This window comes from Camelina sativa, chromosome 18 (genome assembly GCF_000633955.1).
Source record: "Camelina sativa cultivar DH55 chromosome 18, Cs, whole genome shotgun sequence".
Lineage (NCBI taxonomy): Eukaryota > Viridiplantae > Streptophyta > Magnoliopsida > Brassicales > Brassicaceae > Camelina > Camelina sativa.
The window spans coordinates 14,835,997-14,852,772 of NC_025702.1; the positions used below are offsets into that span (position 1 = coordinate 14,835,997).

At 35.1% G+C, this 16,776-nt stretch overlaps 5 protein-coding genes across 5 annotated transcripts; 2 read left to right on the forward strand and 3 right to left on the reverse strand.

Moving 5' to 3' along the window:
* LOC104763512 (putative FBD-associated F-box protein At5g56410) lies at positions 496 to 2,243 on the reverse strand. The gene is made up of 3 exons (XM_019240101.1): positions 1,093 to 2,243; positions 878 to 1,009; positions 496 to 783 (listed from the first exon to the last, which is right to left on the reverse strand). Exons 1-3 carry the CDS (start codon positions 1,987 to 1,989, stop codon positions 496 to 498), a joined length of 1,317 nt encoding a protein of 438 aa, XP_019095646.1. The 5' UTR covers positions 1,990 to 2,243.
* LOC104761701 (F-box/FBD/LRR-repeat protein At5g56420) lies at positions 3,067 to 5,180 on the reverse strand. Its single transcript, XM_010484814.2, has 4 exons — positions 5,082 to 5,180; positions 3,912 to 4,789; positions 3,702 to 3,836; positions 3,067 to 3,604 (listed from the first exon to the last, which is right to left on the reverse strand). The coding sequence occupies exons 2-4, from the start codon at positions 4,764 to 4,766 to the stop codon at positions 3,323 to 3,325; spliced, it is 1,272 nt and encodes a 423-aa protein (XP_010483116.1). The 5' UTR covers positions 4,767 to 4,789; positions 5,082 to 5,180; the 3' UTR covers positions 3,067 to 3,322.
* LOC104763513 (putative F-box/FBD/LRR-repeat protein At5g52460) lies at positions 7,641 to 9,581 on the forward strand. Its single transcript, XM_010486876.1, has 3 exons — positions 7,641 to 8,147; positions 8,318 to 8,452; positions 9,414 to 9,581. Exons 1-3 carry the CDS (start codon positions 7,641 to 7,643, stop codon positions 9,579 to 9,581), a joined length of 810 nt encoding a protein of 269 aa, XP_010485178.1.
* LOC104763514 (BTB/POZ domain-containing protein At1g01640-like) lies at positions 13,514 to 14,308 on the forward strand. Its single transcript, XM_010486877.1, has 2 exons — positions 13,514 to 13,657; positions 13,865 to 14,308. The coding sequence occupies exons 1-2, from the start codon at positions 13,514 to 13,516 to the stop codon at positions 14,306 to 14,308; spliced, it is 588 nt and encodes a 195-aa protein (XP_010485179.1).
* LOC109130509 (putative F-box/FBD/LRR-repeat protein At3g56780) lies at positions 15,761 to 16,562 on the reverse strand. Its single transcript, XM_019240102.1, has 2 exons — positions 16,312 to 16,562; positions 15,761 to 16,067 (listed from the first exon to the last, which is right to left on the reverse strand). Exons 1-2 carry the CDS (start codon positions 16,560 to 16,562, stop codon positions 15,761 to 15,763), a joined length of 558 nt encoding a protein of 185 aa, XP_019095647.1.

A 16,776-nucleotide genomic window follows, 5' to 3' on the forward strand; every position in this document is an offset into this window, starting at 1 on the left:
AACCCAGATTTACGATTTAGTAGATAATCTGGATTAAGCACAAACCCTAGCAAAGCTGATAAGTAATTAAAAAAAAAAAAAAGTAAACTGGACTCAAGCACAAAAGAAAAACACTATCGAAGCTGTAAATGTGAGATTTGGCGATGGCTTACGAGAAATAAGTTCATCGGATAGTCAAAGAAAGATATTTCACCTTTCGTTGTTACTACTCTTCAGAAGGTTTTTGCAGTCACCATTCGCATCGTCCTAGTCTCAGATATATCTAAGAGAAATAAAATAAAATAAAATCTTTCAAAATTATATTAATATTTTAATTTTAATTTCAATTTCGACAAATAATATTTAATTTATTGGTATTTTTCCTTCTTTTTTAATTATCTTGGGAATCAATTTCAAACTTTGTTAAAATCATCTAAATCAAATGCAACAAATTAATCCAAATATTGTTACAATCTTTAAGATAAATATGTCTTTCAAATATAATGCTTTGAATCCTTAGTCGAATACGAGGTTGCATGTGGGTGAACCACGGCAAGAATTTATCACCTCCACCTCCATCTCAAGCTTCTTTTGTGGATCCATCCCCGGTCCGATCGAGACTTTTGCCGTCTTTAATAAACAAGAATTTCTCAAGATATATGTCGCCAGATCTCTCCCTTCTACGGAGACATGATAACCTGACCACTTGAAAGTTTGGAGACTCGACAATAAACATCGAGGAACACTACTAGTCTGTTGCTTCCAACAAGCCAGTGTATCCATGCCATGAAGGAAAAATTGTTCCTTAGATTACAGAAAAAAATGGGAGTTAGATGAAAAGGGGACAATACAGTGAATTTAACCAAAATTTAGAGTCTTATCCAAGAAACTAACTTACATGACAGTTCAAGTCTCGTAGTTTAGGAGAAGCTTTGAGTAACCAGAACACTAACTTCGACCAGTATGAGTTAAATAATTGTAAATTCAGATGTTCAAGCTCCTTAAAGATACTATCATCACAATATACAGCCTGTAAAAAGGAAGGTTTAATTTAATATTCTAAGTGATATAATGAGATCGAAGACATGAAGATGATCAACGGATTTGAATTACCTCTGCACTGCTGTTTAGTATGTACAGTGAAAGACGTTTGACAGATGCGACAGGTTTAAGGAGCTTCTTGATATCTAGAGTTTCTGACTCAAGACCAGTGGTGATATTGGCCTCCTCCAGCTTAGGCATATTCCCAATCACACCTGTCGATGGACTCTCACTAAAATATTTAGCTCCGAAATACTTCAAAGAAGGAGCATCTATCACATAAGAGCATTGACCAGAAATCGCAATGGATAAACTAAGCAATGAAGGGATGTTAACAGCGAACTTTGTCACATTGTCACCTTCACGTCGTCGTTCCACAACCAGATCTTCCAAAACAGGGCAATTAGATAAAAGCCGTTGAAGAGATTCTTCATCTGCGTATGTCACATTTTCAAGGTGCAGAGTTTTCAAGGAGGGGAGGCAAAAACCATGAGGAACATCCACGAGAATCCTGTCTCTTAGCTTCAATGTCATAAGTGATTCGCAAGTGTACAAGCTAGTCGGCAATAATGCACAATTTGATATGCCCTTTGGAAGATAAAATTTAACGGTTAACTCCTGAACAGAACGAGAAACTGCAATCTCAACCCACAGTTTGATATCTTCAGGTTCAAATGAGGCAGTAAAAAACCTGAGATACAAGCTCTCTATGAATGGAGAGCTATGTAATGGCAGATTCTTGTTGATAAAACTCCGCATCCTCTGGCTCTTTTCCGACCGTAAAGATTCTGCTATAAATCGTCGTTTCATATAAATGTTAATGTCATCGTACTCAAGTTTTGGCACCCGCATCCAAAGAAACTTCCATTGCTTCGACAAAATACTCGTGCTTACCGCATCTTTTGTTGGAAGAAAAGATAAGATCTTAACAAGCAATACATCATCAGAAAACCCACTTATCTTGTCCATATCTTAAAAAGAAAAAAACCCTCACCTTAGTGTAAGAGGATACTTGAGTTTTTTTTCTAATCCACACCGAAATATAGTAACAACGACCAAAATCAGATGCAAACAGAGGAACTGAACAAAACCCTAGAAAAAAAAAATCTTCAATTTGTCAAAACCTTGGAACGGCAGTCAAAGGAATCGGATGATCAGTATTGAGTAGTACTCTTGCCATAAAAGAAAAAAGAACTACACCTTTATAGGGGGCTGCGCTTACTTATAAAATGCACATGGGAAAGAAAAAAAAAAAAAAAATTCAGTATCTTACTACATATTCTAGGAGGCCTAAAATTGGATAAAAAAAGGTTTGGGCTGTTAGCTGTGGATCTTTATTTTCAAAATATACCAGCAAAAGGTTCTACACATTCGATTGGTCCCTTACAACAACACTGTGTAACTGATAATGTGATTCATGTTTGAGCAAAGTGCAAAACTCACGCGTCAACCATGGGAAGTATTTAATTAGGAAACTTTGAGCACAAGAGGTTCCAAAGCAAACCTTATTGAGAAACTTTTAAGCACATGTTACGATATCTTCATTGAACTCACCCTCATACATGATACAACCCACTGATGTTGTCCATAGCTTGATGAAAACTCAAGTTTCGTTTCCCGTAGATAATAAATCTCGGGTTTCGACTTCAATTTTTATCGACCTGAACTACGTTGAAAAGAAAGAACCTGAACACATATTAGGTTTGTCATAAAGCAACTAGTAGAAACGTAAATACAGAGCACAAAGGTAGTAACAGAGGAACGAAACAGAACCCATGGAAAAAGCTGGACTTGTCCCACACACGACGAGATTCAAATCCTAGCTCACATTTCTATCAGATTATACATACGTTTCTTTACAAACTCACCACAAATTGAGAAATCAATGTGTAACGCGGAAGTGGACTAGATTACAAACCAGTTCTCAGTATACCTGTTACAAATCGATGCTAAATTGCTAATAGTACACTGATATTTATTTAGCAGATCGATAAAGAGAAGATGGTTTTTAGTTAGGCTTTGAAGCAGGTCAAGCTTTTATGTAGATGATAAAGATTGTTGTTTCAAAACTGATCCTGTGAGTACAAATATGTACACATAGTGATTACAGAGTTTCTGGGGGTTAAACTGGTACACTTTGTAATGTCCTCAACAACTTCGAGTTCCTCCAGAAGGGAAGTTCTATATTAAAGGATAAACCAAATGCAGATGAAGTTCTAACTTCTAACTCTTAGATCAACAGAGACAACATGTACTAAACAGAGTTTAAAGGACAAGTTAAGTTCATTTCTTCTTCCCTTTTTCAGTCGAACAAGAGCTCGCATGTACTGGAACCACGCGGCGAGGATGACAACTCCTTGAGCATCTCATGTTTCTCAAGGAGAGTACTGGAGGGTTTTGGAGAGATAATAGCTGTCTTCAATCGAATAGCGTGTTTTATGATAAATGTAGCTACTTCTTTCTGCTTTTGCGATCCTTCATATAGTTCCCACTTGAAGGTCTCAAGATGATATAACAAACACTTGGGAAGAGAAACAGGTTGCTTCCAACCAGCCCGGGGACTAGGGGCACGTCGAATATGTTTCTGAGATCAAAATTGAGTAAAAAGCTATAAGAAACCTAATGCTCTGTGCATACAAAACAGAAACTGAACAACAAACTTAAGGTTTGTGTTAACATACCTGGCGGAGTTTAAGAACTCGTAGTTTAGGTGAATCTTCAATCAGTTTCGTAAGTAAATCCCACCATCGTGGCGCACATGTGCATAGTTCTAGATGAACAAGCTGAGAGAAGATAGTACCAGCGGGATAAGCAGCCTGCATTTAAAAACATAATATCAAAATCACAAGAAACCGACTTCTTCTGTTCAGGTATTAGTAAAGAGTAATTACATCAGATGTGATCAGGCATAGAGCAAGACGTTTGACCGAGGTGAGAGATCCCAGAAGTTTCTCAGTGTTTTTATAAATAACATCAACGTTCGCCTCTACAACATCAGGCATGTTCTCAACGTAACAAAAGCCACCCCAGTAGTCTTCAATATCTAGGCGCTTCAATTTAGGGGCATCAATCAAGAACCCATCATCATCACCTTCAAAAGCTTGTGAAGATTTATGCAAAGATAGAGTTTTTAAACACGGAACAGTAACAGTAACAACGTTAACATTGTCACCAGGACATCTCTGCACAACCAAATCTTCAAGACAAGAACAGCTAGATATAATCCGAGGAAGTGACTGATCATCCAAGTACTTCACATCAAGAAGGTGCAAAGTCTTGACGGACTTGAAACAAACATAACACGAAGCATCAACAAGGCTTACGTTTTCAAGCTTCAGGACAGCAAGCGTAGTACAAGTAAACAAACACTTGGGCAACCTAATAGGCTCTTCACCAGAACAATAACTGATACTCAGCTCACGCACAAAGCGTTCAACCGCAATCCTAACCCATACCGCAACATCTTTCTCCGCGGTAAAACATACCGAACCAATCTTGATGTTCAAACTCTCCAAAACCGGAGCTTTGTGTAACAACAAAGACCTATCAACAAACTGTGTGAACCTTGGACATATATTATCATAATGCCTGAGATCATAGTTGAGCCTAGGGACTAATGTCCAAAGAAACCTCCATCGTTTCGATAAAAGAGTCGTTACCAAAACATCTTTAGTTGGAAGCCATGATAATATCTGTAAAAGGAAATCATCTGGCAACTGACTTAACCTATCCCTAGAACCAACCATTTACCACAATATTGCTCTGAGTCCTGCAAAATTAAATGAGGATACAAATGAAAAATCCAAGTTCTGGGTATCTTAATATTATCAAGAACTAAATAGACACAAAATTGGATCCGCAGGAAGATGAAAACGCACGAAATCAAACCTATGATGCAGTCTAGACAAGTTCAACGTTAGGATTTGACTCAGAATCACAATGAAACTGGTTATTTCCGCATTTAGGTTCAAAATTCAATTCACAAAGCCAGAGTTCTTGAAAACAGAGATTGGTTAATAAACCCATGAAAAGAAACAGCGAGTAAATTAGCAGAAGCTTACGATTTTGTAGCCAAATCGTTGCTTCCGTGACGAATTTGTGTTAAGGGTTTCGCTATCTCTCTCTCTCTCTCTATCTATCTGAGAGTTGTGCGAGAAGAAGTAAAGAGGCGCATTGAAGGAAGCGAATTCGGTTCATTTACATTATGTTTGTTCGGTTCAATCAAATGCCGGTTTAATTTTGGAACGATTTTTAATCAAACCAAAAAATAATGGGAAACAAAATTTACAGATTTTGTTAAAGTTTATTGTAAACTAGATAAGGGCACGAGAATTTAAAGTTTTGTAGATAAAATTAAATTTTATAAAAATTAATTAAAATTTATTTTACATATTTATAAAAAAAATTTTGCTATAATGCACTGATTTTTATCCTCATATATAAATTTTTTATGTATGTTATCATTAAAAGTGTATTTTTTATATCTAGGTATACTGTATATTACAAATATATTATTTACCACCACCTAGAAAATGTTTATATGAACAAATTAAGTCAACTATTATATGTCTCTTTAATTTCACTTTTGCATAGTTTCTTTAATCACTAAAATTATTGGTTCGAAAAATATTTGAATAAAAAATAAATTACACAATAGTGTATGACTAACCATAAAGAGAATCTTGGTTCTGCCATCCTCATTTATGGAGATAATCTTGGTTCTGTCGTTCTCCTTTATGGAGAGAACCTTGCGTCCAATTTCCTCCACCATGGAGAGAACCTTCGCTTCGACTTCCTCCTTTGGGGAGATAACCTTGCGTCCAACCGCCTCCACCATAGAGAGAACCTCGGCTCTGCCCTCCTCTTGTGTGGAGAGAACATGTTCACGTCTTTTAGCTATCTCAAAGTGGCTTGCTCCAGCAACCAATGAAATTAAAGACCATTTTCCAACGTCTTTTGATAGTAACTAATGTTAAATTTCTCAATGTATTCATGGAAGTTTATTTGACACATCATAATGTAGTCTCTGTCTTCAAACTCCTATAGATCTATCAACAACGATTTATGTTTTTCTAATCTATCTATGTTTGTTGTAGGCTTGTGTTTGACTAGCTTATTTTATCTAACCATTAGGTTGATGACCTTCTGCTCTTTATCTCCTTTTGAGATTGATTGAATGGTAACAATTATGTTTGCCCCTAAAAAAAAGGTCTATGACCAACCAATCAAGGTTGAGAAATTAGAAGAAAATTAATCTTTGTTTTTATCTTGCATTTGTGTATTAATAGAAATAATAATAATACTGTAAGAAATTTGTTATTCCCAAAAACCTTAGTTATTATGCATAAGAAAATTTGTTAACACTTCAAATTCAAAGATTGCGTCATATGCATTATAAAATTGAGAAACGAAACAAAATTCAAAGAAACAACGACGAAAACACGTGGTTATATATAGGAATCTTTTTATATGGTTGTTTCGATCAGACAACAAAGAAATTGCCTTTGAGACTTGTTCAAGAACAATGATGTGTCAAACAAAGGTTAATAAAAAACAAATAAGAAAATTGTACCAAGAAAAACAAAGCTAGTCAAAATTGTTTTGTTACAAATGTTAATAAAAAAAACAAAGAAGAAAATTTTACCAAGAAAAACAAAGCTAGTCGAATTATTTTGTTTAGTGAAAATATGTCATCATCTATTTGCTTATATACACATGTGTGTATTTACTACAATCTTTTTCCTTTTAGGATTAACAAGTTTTTTTAATATAATAAGATTACAATTATCTTATGCATGGTTTTACCAAGCTTGAAAACTGTGATTTTTTATCGTTAAAATTGACACGTGTCACGATTTGATGAGTTACTAACTTTGATATGTGATTTCTGATCGTTAAAACTGACACGTGTCGCGATCGGATGAGTTACTATCTTGGATATTTAATCATTAAAACTGACACGTGACACAATCTGGTGAATTTTTAACTTTGATTTATGATCGTTAAAACTAACACGTGTCACGATCTGGTGAGTTACTAACTTTGAGAACCAAGGTTTATATAACAAGATTTTCATTAAATTTGAAATTTTTGGTTCAAATAAAATTTATTATTTTGATTGATTAATTAAGTACAACTAGATTTTAACCCACGGTACACCGCGTGGATATAATTTTTATTATTATTTATATTTTATGTTGTATTTGTTTGTTAAATATTGGATTTTTTGTAAATAGAGGAATAACTAAATTTTACGATTGTTTATACGGTTAAATGTTTATATTAATTTTTAACTCGCAATATACTTCATGACCATTTGTTTGTTATATTTATATTGTTTTTTAGTGTTTGAGATTATATTTGGATTTTTAATTATTATAACAAAAAAAATAAGAGATCTAAATACATAATAAGTCATTTATACGCTATGATTAAGTCATATTGTTCCGAATGATTTAATTATTTTACATAATTTTAATTAAATTAACTTAATTTTATATGTCAAATATTCTAATATTAATAGTGTTAAAAATAATAAAATGATGATTTTGTCGCATGTCTCTATCAAAGATGCAATGGCCACCATGATTTTGTCAAAACGTCGGCGTTTTGTCTGGACAATGGTGCCTAAACTCGAGTACAGATTCAATTACAGTGATGATAATATCGAAGGTGTTTGTAGATTTATTGACAAGTCAATGGAACTTAACAAGGCACCTGTATTAGAAACCTTCCGTTTCCATCTCGCTTTACGTATCCATCTCGATAATCGAAAGGTTGATGCCAGCAAGTGGTTTGAAAACGCAGTTGATCGCCATGTGCGGGTACTAGAGCTCAAGCTACTTAACTGCACAGTGCTTACCAAGTTGCCTGAGAGTATTTACACCAGCAAAACGCTTGTGGAATTGACTGTCTCTAACAGTATTTTTGTGGATGTTCCTTCCTCGGCTTATCTCCCGTCTCTCAAAAAGCTGTTGCTCGTTTTGGTGAGGTTCAAAGATGAAGATTCTCTTGTTAGGCTTTTATCGAGTTGCTCTGTTCTTGCTCGATCAACCATTCGCCTCATCATCGTTTATAACTGGAAACACACTTTATCGATCAAGAAACTGCGACTTCCTTTTATTCGTGTATTTTGTCACGCTTCTCAAATGTTTCGCACATCACTTTCCTTGGTCACATCTCTCACTTTATATTTAGTTCCTCCCCTGGTACCAATTTTGATCTCTCTCTCTCTCTCTCTCTCTCTTGGTCGTTACTGTGATCACATTGTCTTTATGCTAATTTTAAACAACTGCAGAATGTGGATTTTAGTGGCATTACCTTCTCTCGGCTTGAACGGTTTAAGCTGATTACAAGTTCCAAAGGCTGGTCGAGTCTACTTCTACTAGTTCTCAATAACTCTCCTAAGCTACGGTTTCTCCATATCCATTCCGTAAGTAACTCTCCATATACGAATTTTTCTTTTTGTTTTTTTTTCTCTTCTTTCTAATTAGATGTACGTGGATCCAGAAAGATAAAAATCACCCATTGTCGTGGAAGACACCGAGTTCTAACCCAGAATGCTTGTCATCCCAGCTCGAGGTCTTTGAGTGGAAACAATATAGTGGATGAAGAGACGAGAAACAACACCTGAGATACATTTTTACGAACTCAAAGTGTTTAAAGAAAGCCAAACTTAACTTGAGATTCAATTTCAAAAAGTTACCGGTAACGAAAATAAAGATGGTGAAGGAGTTAAAATCTATGTCTAGAGCTTCAATTATGTCCAAGCTTGTGCTTCGACTTAAAAAAAAAGTGTATCCATTCTATAATAAAAAGTGATCTTGTTAGGCTTAAAGTGTATTTCTATAATAAAAAGTGATCTTTCTTTTCTTTTTATTTTTATATTTTTTAGTCATTTTGTTATTTGAGTTCCAATAATGCTTTGTATAATAACTCAATGAAGTTCCACAAAAAAAAAAATATCAATAAAAGCAAGAATGCAAGAATTTGTTTATTTAGGAATGTGTTGTTCGTCACACATGCAGTCTTAAACATCTTATCTCTTTGAGACAGCGCGCGGTACATACTATAAGTTTACAGTTTTTGTAATTTATTTGTTTCCTGTCTTCATCTAACATGTCTCCTGAGAAAATCCAATGAGCTTGAGATAAGGAAGAACCCTTTTGTTTGTTATTTTCCAAGCTTGTCACGGAATAATTATGTCGCTATGAATTTGAATGGAACAAAAAATATCATAGTAGCTTTTAATAACTCCTCTGTTTTTCTTTTTCTCCTTTTTTTTCTAGTAGTCCTCTCTGTTTCTAGTAAATGTGCGATATTGCATTTCCCAAGAAAAATCATGAGATTGAGTAAACAAGAACTCAGATTTTTCAAATACCTTTGGTATCCAGTGTTGTTTTGACAAGTCAATGGAACTTAACAAGGCACCTGTATTAGAAACTTTGCGTATCCTACTAAGTGAGAAATGTCCTATTGCTGTAGATGTTGGAACATGGGTTTCAAAGGCAGTTGATAGCTTGGTGCGCAAGCTAGAGCTTGCGATGAGGAAGAACTCGTGAGATACATCCTTGCAAACTCAAAGTGTTTAATCGAAGCGAAAATCACATTGAAATCAACCTTCAATCATGAAGAGAAAGAGATGACAGAAAAGGAGTTAATCGATGTTTAGAATTTCAACTATATCTCAACTTGTCTTTGAATAAAAAACAAAATCGCCCCTTAGTTTGTACAACCCAAAAACATGTTGCCTCTTGAGACACCTTCATGGAAAATTTCAGTGAAACACAAGTTTACATGCCTTTTAATATATGGGCACGGATCCTGTATACTTCTTGAACATAAGATGTTTAATTTCTATGTAGATTTGAAGGAGATTTTCACCATTTGAATTTTTCCCTGTTGGCTATGATCGATGTCGCACCAAGCCAAGGAAACATGTGGTAATGTTTTAATTTATATGTACATTACCACTTGTTTTTTGGCTTGGTGCCTATGTTACTGTATCTCCACTTCAAAATCTTGAGGTGAAATGATATGATAAACATGCTAGTAACATAGGAAATTTAATATAATAAAACAATAACACAAGTAAAAATAAATAATGTATTTTTCTTTTGTTAGTTTTCTTTTTTGGTTAAAGAATAAAATGTTCATTACCAAAAAAAAAAAGAAAAAAATTTTAATTTTCAGATATAAATTAAATATGTAGAATAGTACAGATAACACTTTTTTAATTAGGTTTTCTATTTCTTTAATTAAATTTTCAACATCTAATCTATCTATCACCGATAATATTAATACCTAATTTTTAAAGCATACTTAATATGAATTGTTATCTCTATATAAGAAAAACCGATATAAGAAGACTTTCAATAACGTTTCACGCCTTTTTCGGTGGCTGTGTCAAGGTAAGAGTAGTCTTCCTCCAGATACATGATTTTATTTGGGAAATTTCATTGATTATGCCATTTTCTGTTGAAAATTTGTTCCAAATGCTATTTTATTTTCCTTTCGTCAAAAATGTCATTTCTGTGGGGCACCAATAGAATGAAAAGACCAAAATGCCCTCTCGTTTTATTGACAAAAATATGTGGCGGGAGAATTCGAAATTAAAAATATTAATTATGATTGGACATACATTAATGGCGTGATGGACAGACAATTACGATTTTTCTTTTGCTAAAAGGAATTTATTGGAGTTAATGCTGCTATTTTTTAGGCTAACATTTCCTAAACTAAAACAGATCTGAAGAAAATAGTAGGTGAAGGAAGGTGGAGTTGGTTGTCGGAAAAGCAGAGGTATGTATTTGCATTTAATATGGTCGGTTACAAATGGAGAATGTAGGTGTTTGGGATGGGTATTACCTTTTAGAAACAGAAACATGGTTGATTGTTCAACACAAACTACTGAACCATTTTGCAGGTGGCTTCCATGAATGTAAGCTGGAAGAGTCTTTTTGTATCTTAGGTTGGAAGGGTCTGTTTTTTTTATTGTCTATCTGTTGTATTATGTCTACTTTTAGTCTCGGTAGACATGTCTAATTGATAATTAAGATTTATACTGTATTTTGTTATGTCTATCGTTAGTAATGTCTATCAGATTTATTATGTCTATCTAACTTGTAATGTCTATTGACTTTGTTATGTCTATCTGGATTGTAAGTTCATCGGTTTTATTTCTATTGACTTTGTTTTTTTTTTGTCTATCCTAATTATAATGTGTATCGGATTAGAATGTCTACCACCATTAACTTGTGTAAAAGATAAAAGATAAACGATAAAAGAGCCAAACACCTTCATTCGTTGTACAACCAGATAACATATGACCTAAAAAACATGAATACATGTCCCTCGAGTAAGATAAAAGGTGGACTAAAACAGCAAAGCAATACAATCTTCCGACTAAAATAATAGGGTAGACATAATCGGGGAAGACAACAAAACCAACATAACTATATGTCCATCGCATTGGATGGACATATTCGCCAGATGATGATACTCAGTATCCAAATTTCCTAATGAAAAACCCAACTACAAAGAGAAGGACAAGGACAGAAATTAAAGTGTACAAAACAATAGCAGATGTTGGGCGGTTGGATTTTGGGTGTGTGGTAAGAGGTGGGAATCGCTGAACAAAAGCCCTGAAGTCCGTTTACCCAGCAGTTACTCTGCGACCATCTCCTGGAGGATGTCGATCTGTTCGGAATTTGACTTATCCCCAAACACTTCACCCAACCTGTTCAACGAATGACAACAATTTTCATCAGCCAATGAGTGGTTTCGGCGAAAGTTGAAAATGGTCCATCATAGGGTGGACATCTACCTGGTCTGTCTTCTCTGGTCCACCATGGACACATCATTGTCAGTTACAAACTGGTCCTCCGGAGGCATAACATACCCAGATCCAGCGTGGTCATCAGACCTGCATTGGAAGCATAATAAGGAGCGACATAAGTAATTTGAGTAGACAAGTAACAGTAGACATTTGGTCTAAGAAAGACCACATAAGTAAATTAGGTGGACAAGTAATGATAGACAAAAACCTCTCTTGGTGGATGTCGTCCTTCGCCCCATCAACCCTGCACATTTGGTAACTTGTGAGTTACAGAAGACATAATGATGTTAAAATGCAAAGGTGAACAAAGACATGTTCTGATGATTTTCTATCTGTAAGTTAATGGTCTATCGTGATAAATACAGCGGGTGGACATACAAAGTCGGATCTTCAATTAGGTTAGAAGACGGATTTTTGTTAAAAAGCAAAGGTGGACAAGGACCATGTTTTGATGGTTGTCTACCAGTAAGTCAACGGTCTATCATGATACAAACAGTGGGTGGACAAAAAAAATTAGATCTACATATAGGACTACCAAATATCTGGTCTATCGGCTTATTTTCATAATTTGGTGGACAAAAAAAAGTGGATCTATTAACTAGTCTATCTGATCAGTTTTCAAACCTAGACGAAGTACGCGGCTCTAATGAGAATTCGAAGCAATTAAACATAGACAAACCTGGGAGAGGTGGTAGCGGCCCTTGGCTCTCCATCGCTTAAAATCTCGGCATCTTCCACTCGCACACTAAAACGAGGAAAACTTTCAATCAAGTTTTTTGGATTTCCTAAAAAATTAAAAAAAAAACAAAGCAAAAGTTATCTTAAATATCAAGGGTCGGGTTCAGAAGACGGTTCCCCTATATCACCGACTTCGGCGGTTGGAGGCGGAAGAAGCGGAAGATTCGACCGTAGAAGCGACTGTATTAAGTAATTCATCATCAATACGTACGACGACGGACGTTGGCGGATGTTCGGCGAGAAAGAAGAGATAAAGAAAAAAAAGACTTCGAGCGACAGAGGGTTCGAGAGAAAGATTTCTCCTTTTGAAAAGAGAATACGAAGGGTTTGGGTTTACGAAGTGATTAAAATATTTTTTAATAATTGTTTTCTTTAATTAAAATTATTTTCTTTAATTTTAAGGACAGATCGATCGGAGAATAAAGAGGTGTTTCTGCAGTGTGTCTGTGGCAGTCCGGAGAAGCAAAAAACGAAAGTGGCATTCATGAGAAAGTTGTTCACTGTTCATGGCAGAATACACAATATTCTCTTTTATTTGCTCTTCTTTTTAGTTTTCCCTAACATATCATGCTATATCTTTGTATATTTCTGTACCAAAAAGGCTGTTTGATCGTTCAGCCTCTGACATCATTGGAAATTTTTCAATGGAACAGATCCTTGCACCCTCGCATCACCAATTTATAGGGTTGATTAGTTTGCCAACATAATTCTTAGGGTTTTCCATATATTTTTTTTTAGGGTTTTGAATCTGAATAATATGTATGTAAACGATTGGTTAAAGATATAAAGTCACTCTTTTTGCTATTTTTTAAACTTGTTTACAACAGTACGTAGTACAGCTTCCGCTGAAACCAACGTCGTATGTTACAATGATATGTGTGTTTCTTATTTGGCATGCATGTAGGAGATATAGAAGCAATGGCAGGTTACAGAAAAAGGAAACTGGACAGAGAGGATTTTCTCAGTGACATTGTTACAGCGTTTGAAGAAAGAATACACACTGATGTTATTGTTAAACCTGGTGATGGTGGGCCTGGAATTCCCGCTCACAAAGCTGTTTTGGTAAGATATATCTAAACTTGAATAATCGGTCTATATATAGATGGATGTTTTATGTAGCAATTAGCTTTGTTAGATTGCGGTTGTTAAAGAACCTATAAACTTGTTATTGCTCCTAGTGATCTTTTGCGAACCACCATAGGAAAACTCATATATTGTAATTAATCTATGGACTTTTGACTAAATTTTGTTGTTTAATTTGTCCCACAGGCAGTGAGGTCGAAAGTGTTTAGCTACATGTTGGACTCGGATGAATTCAAAACTTCAATAGAGGGATCAATCACTATTCCTGACTTGAGTTATGAAGAACTAAAGACTCTACTCAAGTTCTTCTACGACGGTTTCCTGAGTTTCACCACCAAACACATTCGAGCTCTCTATCTTGCTGCCGACAAGTATGACATAGAATATCTCCAAGATATATGCAGAGAGCAATTAACCTATTCTTTGACTGTGAGCAATGTTCTCGACATCCTTATGCTGTCTAGTATCCCTTCTGACAAACTCTTGATGACATCTGCGATAGATTTTATCGTAATTCACATGAAAGAGATCGTCAATTCCAGTAAATATAAAGCATTTGTTCGGGGGAACCCTGATCTAAGTTTGGAAATTACAAAGGCCTATATTACTTATAAGGGTAAGAGGTACTGACTGAGTCATAACAGATCGACAATAGTCGATCGCTATGTTAGATGTTTTGTTTTTTTTTTTTAACTAGACACTAAACCTTGCAATGATGTGAGCATTTACTGTCAATGACTTTTTCTACCCAACTTGTTTTCATAATTGTTGACCGACAAAATATTCTAAATTGACTCATCGTAACATTAGGTAGTTGACTTTATACATCAAAATAAAACTGGGAATGTGGTGGAATATGATATATGATTGGAGTATCATAGCGTGGTAGTTCTAATATGGTTTCAATCTTTAGCTGCTAAAGTTACCAAAGCAAGGAGAATGAGACAAACTTTTGAAAATCTAAAGACCAAAGCAAAACATTTTTAAATATTAGAATACAGAGCTACAACACTATTACTTCTCTGTAAGTAAATTACTCTGTTTCTGTCTAAAACAGACTCTGTATCAAGCTGTTAAAACCCTATTGCAGAGTTAGGCTTCTATTTTCTCTTATCAACTCACAGCTTGCTAAACTTTTCATACAAAGAATCTCTATTTTATTTGTGAGATGACTTGTTCAGCAAGGTAACAAGGCATCTCCTCTGTTTCAGCTATATATATGCTTATTTGATTGACTCTCTTCGATTCAAACAAGTACAATATCATAAGAAGTTTAGTGAACAATAGAAACGCTAAAATTTTCAAAGCAACATATATCATCGTCCTTAATTTAGTTTACTCTACTTGAAGTACTTAGTCCAAATTCAACATCCTATTTTCTTCTCCAAACTTACAACTTCATATAGCCAAGTTGACCATAAATTTGCATATCTTTGATCCTATTGGAAAAGAAGCAAAGACCTTGGTCATCTGATTTATCTCTTCCACATCCTCGGAATTATTAGGGGTGAGTATCACCGTCTTCAAACATACCGAATGCTTCAGTAGATAACTCATAACCTCCTTATCTATTTCTCTCTCTAAGTACCCTCTCCACTCTAGTGTTTCAAGACTGGAGGTAATATATTTTGGCATAGTGCTCGAAGTCCTCCAGCGATCCAAGGGATGCATCCGCCAGTTAGAATGTTTCTAAGACCAGAGTGAAAAGGAAACCACATTGTTATTAATCAGATCATTGAGCATCAAAACTTAAAAGAACATATAAAGGAAAGAGGACTAAGTCCAAAGTAGGGGTAGCTGCATTACATTGAAGAGCTTGAGAACACGTAGATTAAGGGAACCTTCAAGTATGTGTGCAAGTAACTTCAACCATCCATTTGCGGCATCAGTGTATAGCTTCAATTTTTCAATTTGACAGAAGGAACCACCAGTAGGATACACATCCTACAATATATATAAATAAATAAAAAATGAAAAACAAAATCTCTAACATTTTGATGGTTTAAATAACCGATGGCTTATATATTACCTCTGACTTAAATGAATATAATTAAAGACGCTTCACCGAGTTGCTAGTACACCTTAGGAAAACTCTGGTGGGTGTTTCGTTAGCTTTGATCTTTGCATCCACAACTTGAGACAAGTTCTCAATGACATGAAAATCATTCCCCTATCGTCAATGGTTAAGTACTTCAAAGAAGGAACATTTATCACAACCTTTGGAATATCCTTATCATAACTGAAATATATGAACTCTTTGTCACTACCAATCACTGTTCTAATGGACAATCGCTGCAATGAAGGAACCGCGATATTAAGCTTTGACATAGCATTGCTTTGTCTTTCTTCAACCATGAGGTCAGCAAGAAGAGGGCATTTTGATAAGAGCCTAGAAAGTGATTCATAGTTTGATTTCCTTAAGAGGACAATATGAAGTCTTAACGGAAGGGAGAGAGGCCGTCAAAGGAATGTTCAGATCGATCCAACCATTGAGTTTTAAGATCACAAGTGTTTTACAGGTTAACAATTTCAGCGGTAACTAGATCAATACATCGCCACATTCTATTGTGAGCTCACGTATGTGACGGTTTACAGCAGTTCTAATCCACAGTCCTATGTCTCCATAACCATACCTTGACTTGAATTTGAAATTCAGGCTTTCAAGAACCGGAGACTGATATGAAAGCAGAGACTTGTCAACAAAACTTGAGAATCCAGTTCTCTTATCATAGTGATATTCTTGATCATACTCCAGTCTCCTCACGATCGTCCACAGAGACTCCCATCTTTTTGATAAAAGACTCGTGGCAACAACATCTTTTGTCGGAATGGATGACAATATTTTCACGGGTAGATCGTCAGGCAAATCATCGATACAGCTCATCTTAAACAACAGAATGAACAAAAAGAATATACAAAGAAGTCTTAACCAAAACTTGATAGAACTGCTGTTAACCAAATCATCGATACAGTTTACGATATATTCACCAAAAAGTTCGTAGATTATAAGAGAAAGACCTGACCTTTTGTCGTAACTTACTCTGTTTCCGTATTGTTCCTGTCTCCCTGTTTTTTTTTTTTTTTTTTTTTTTTTTTTT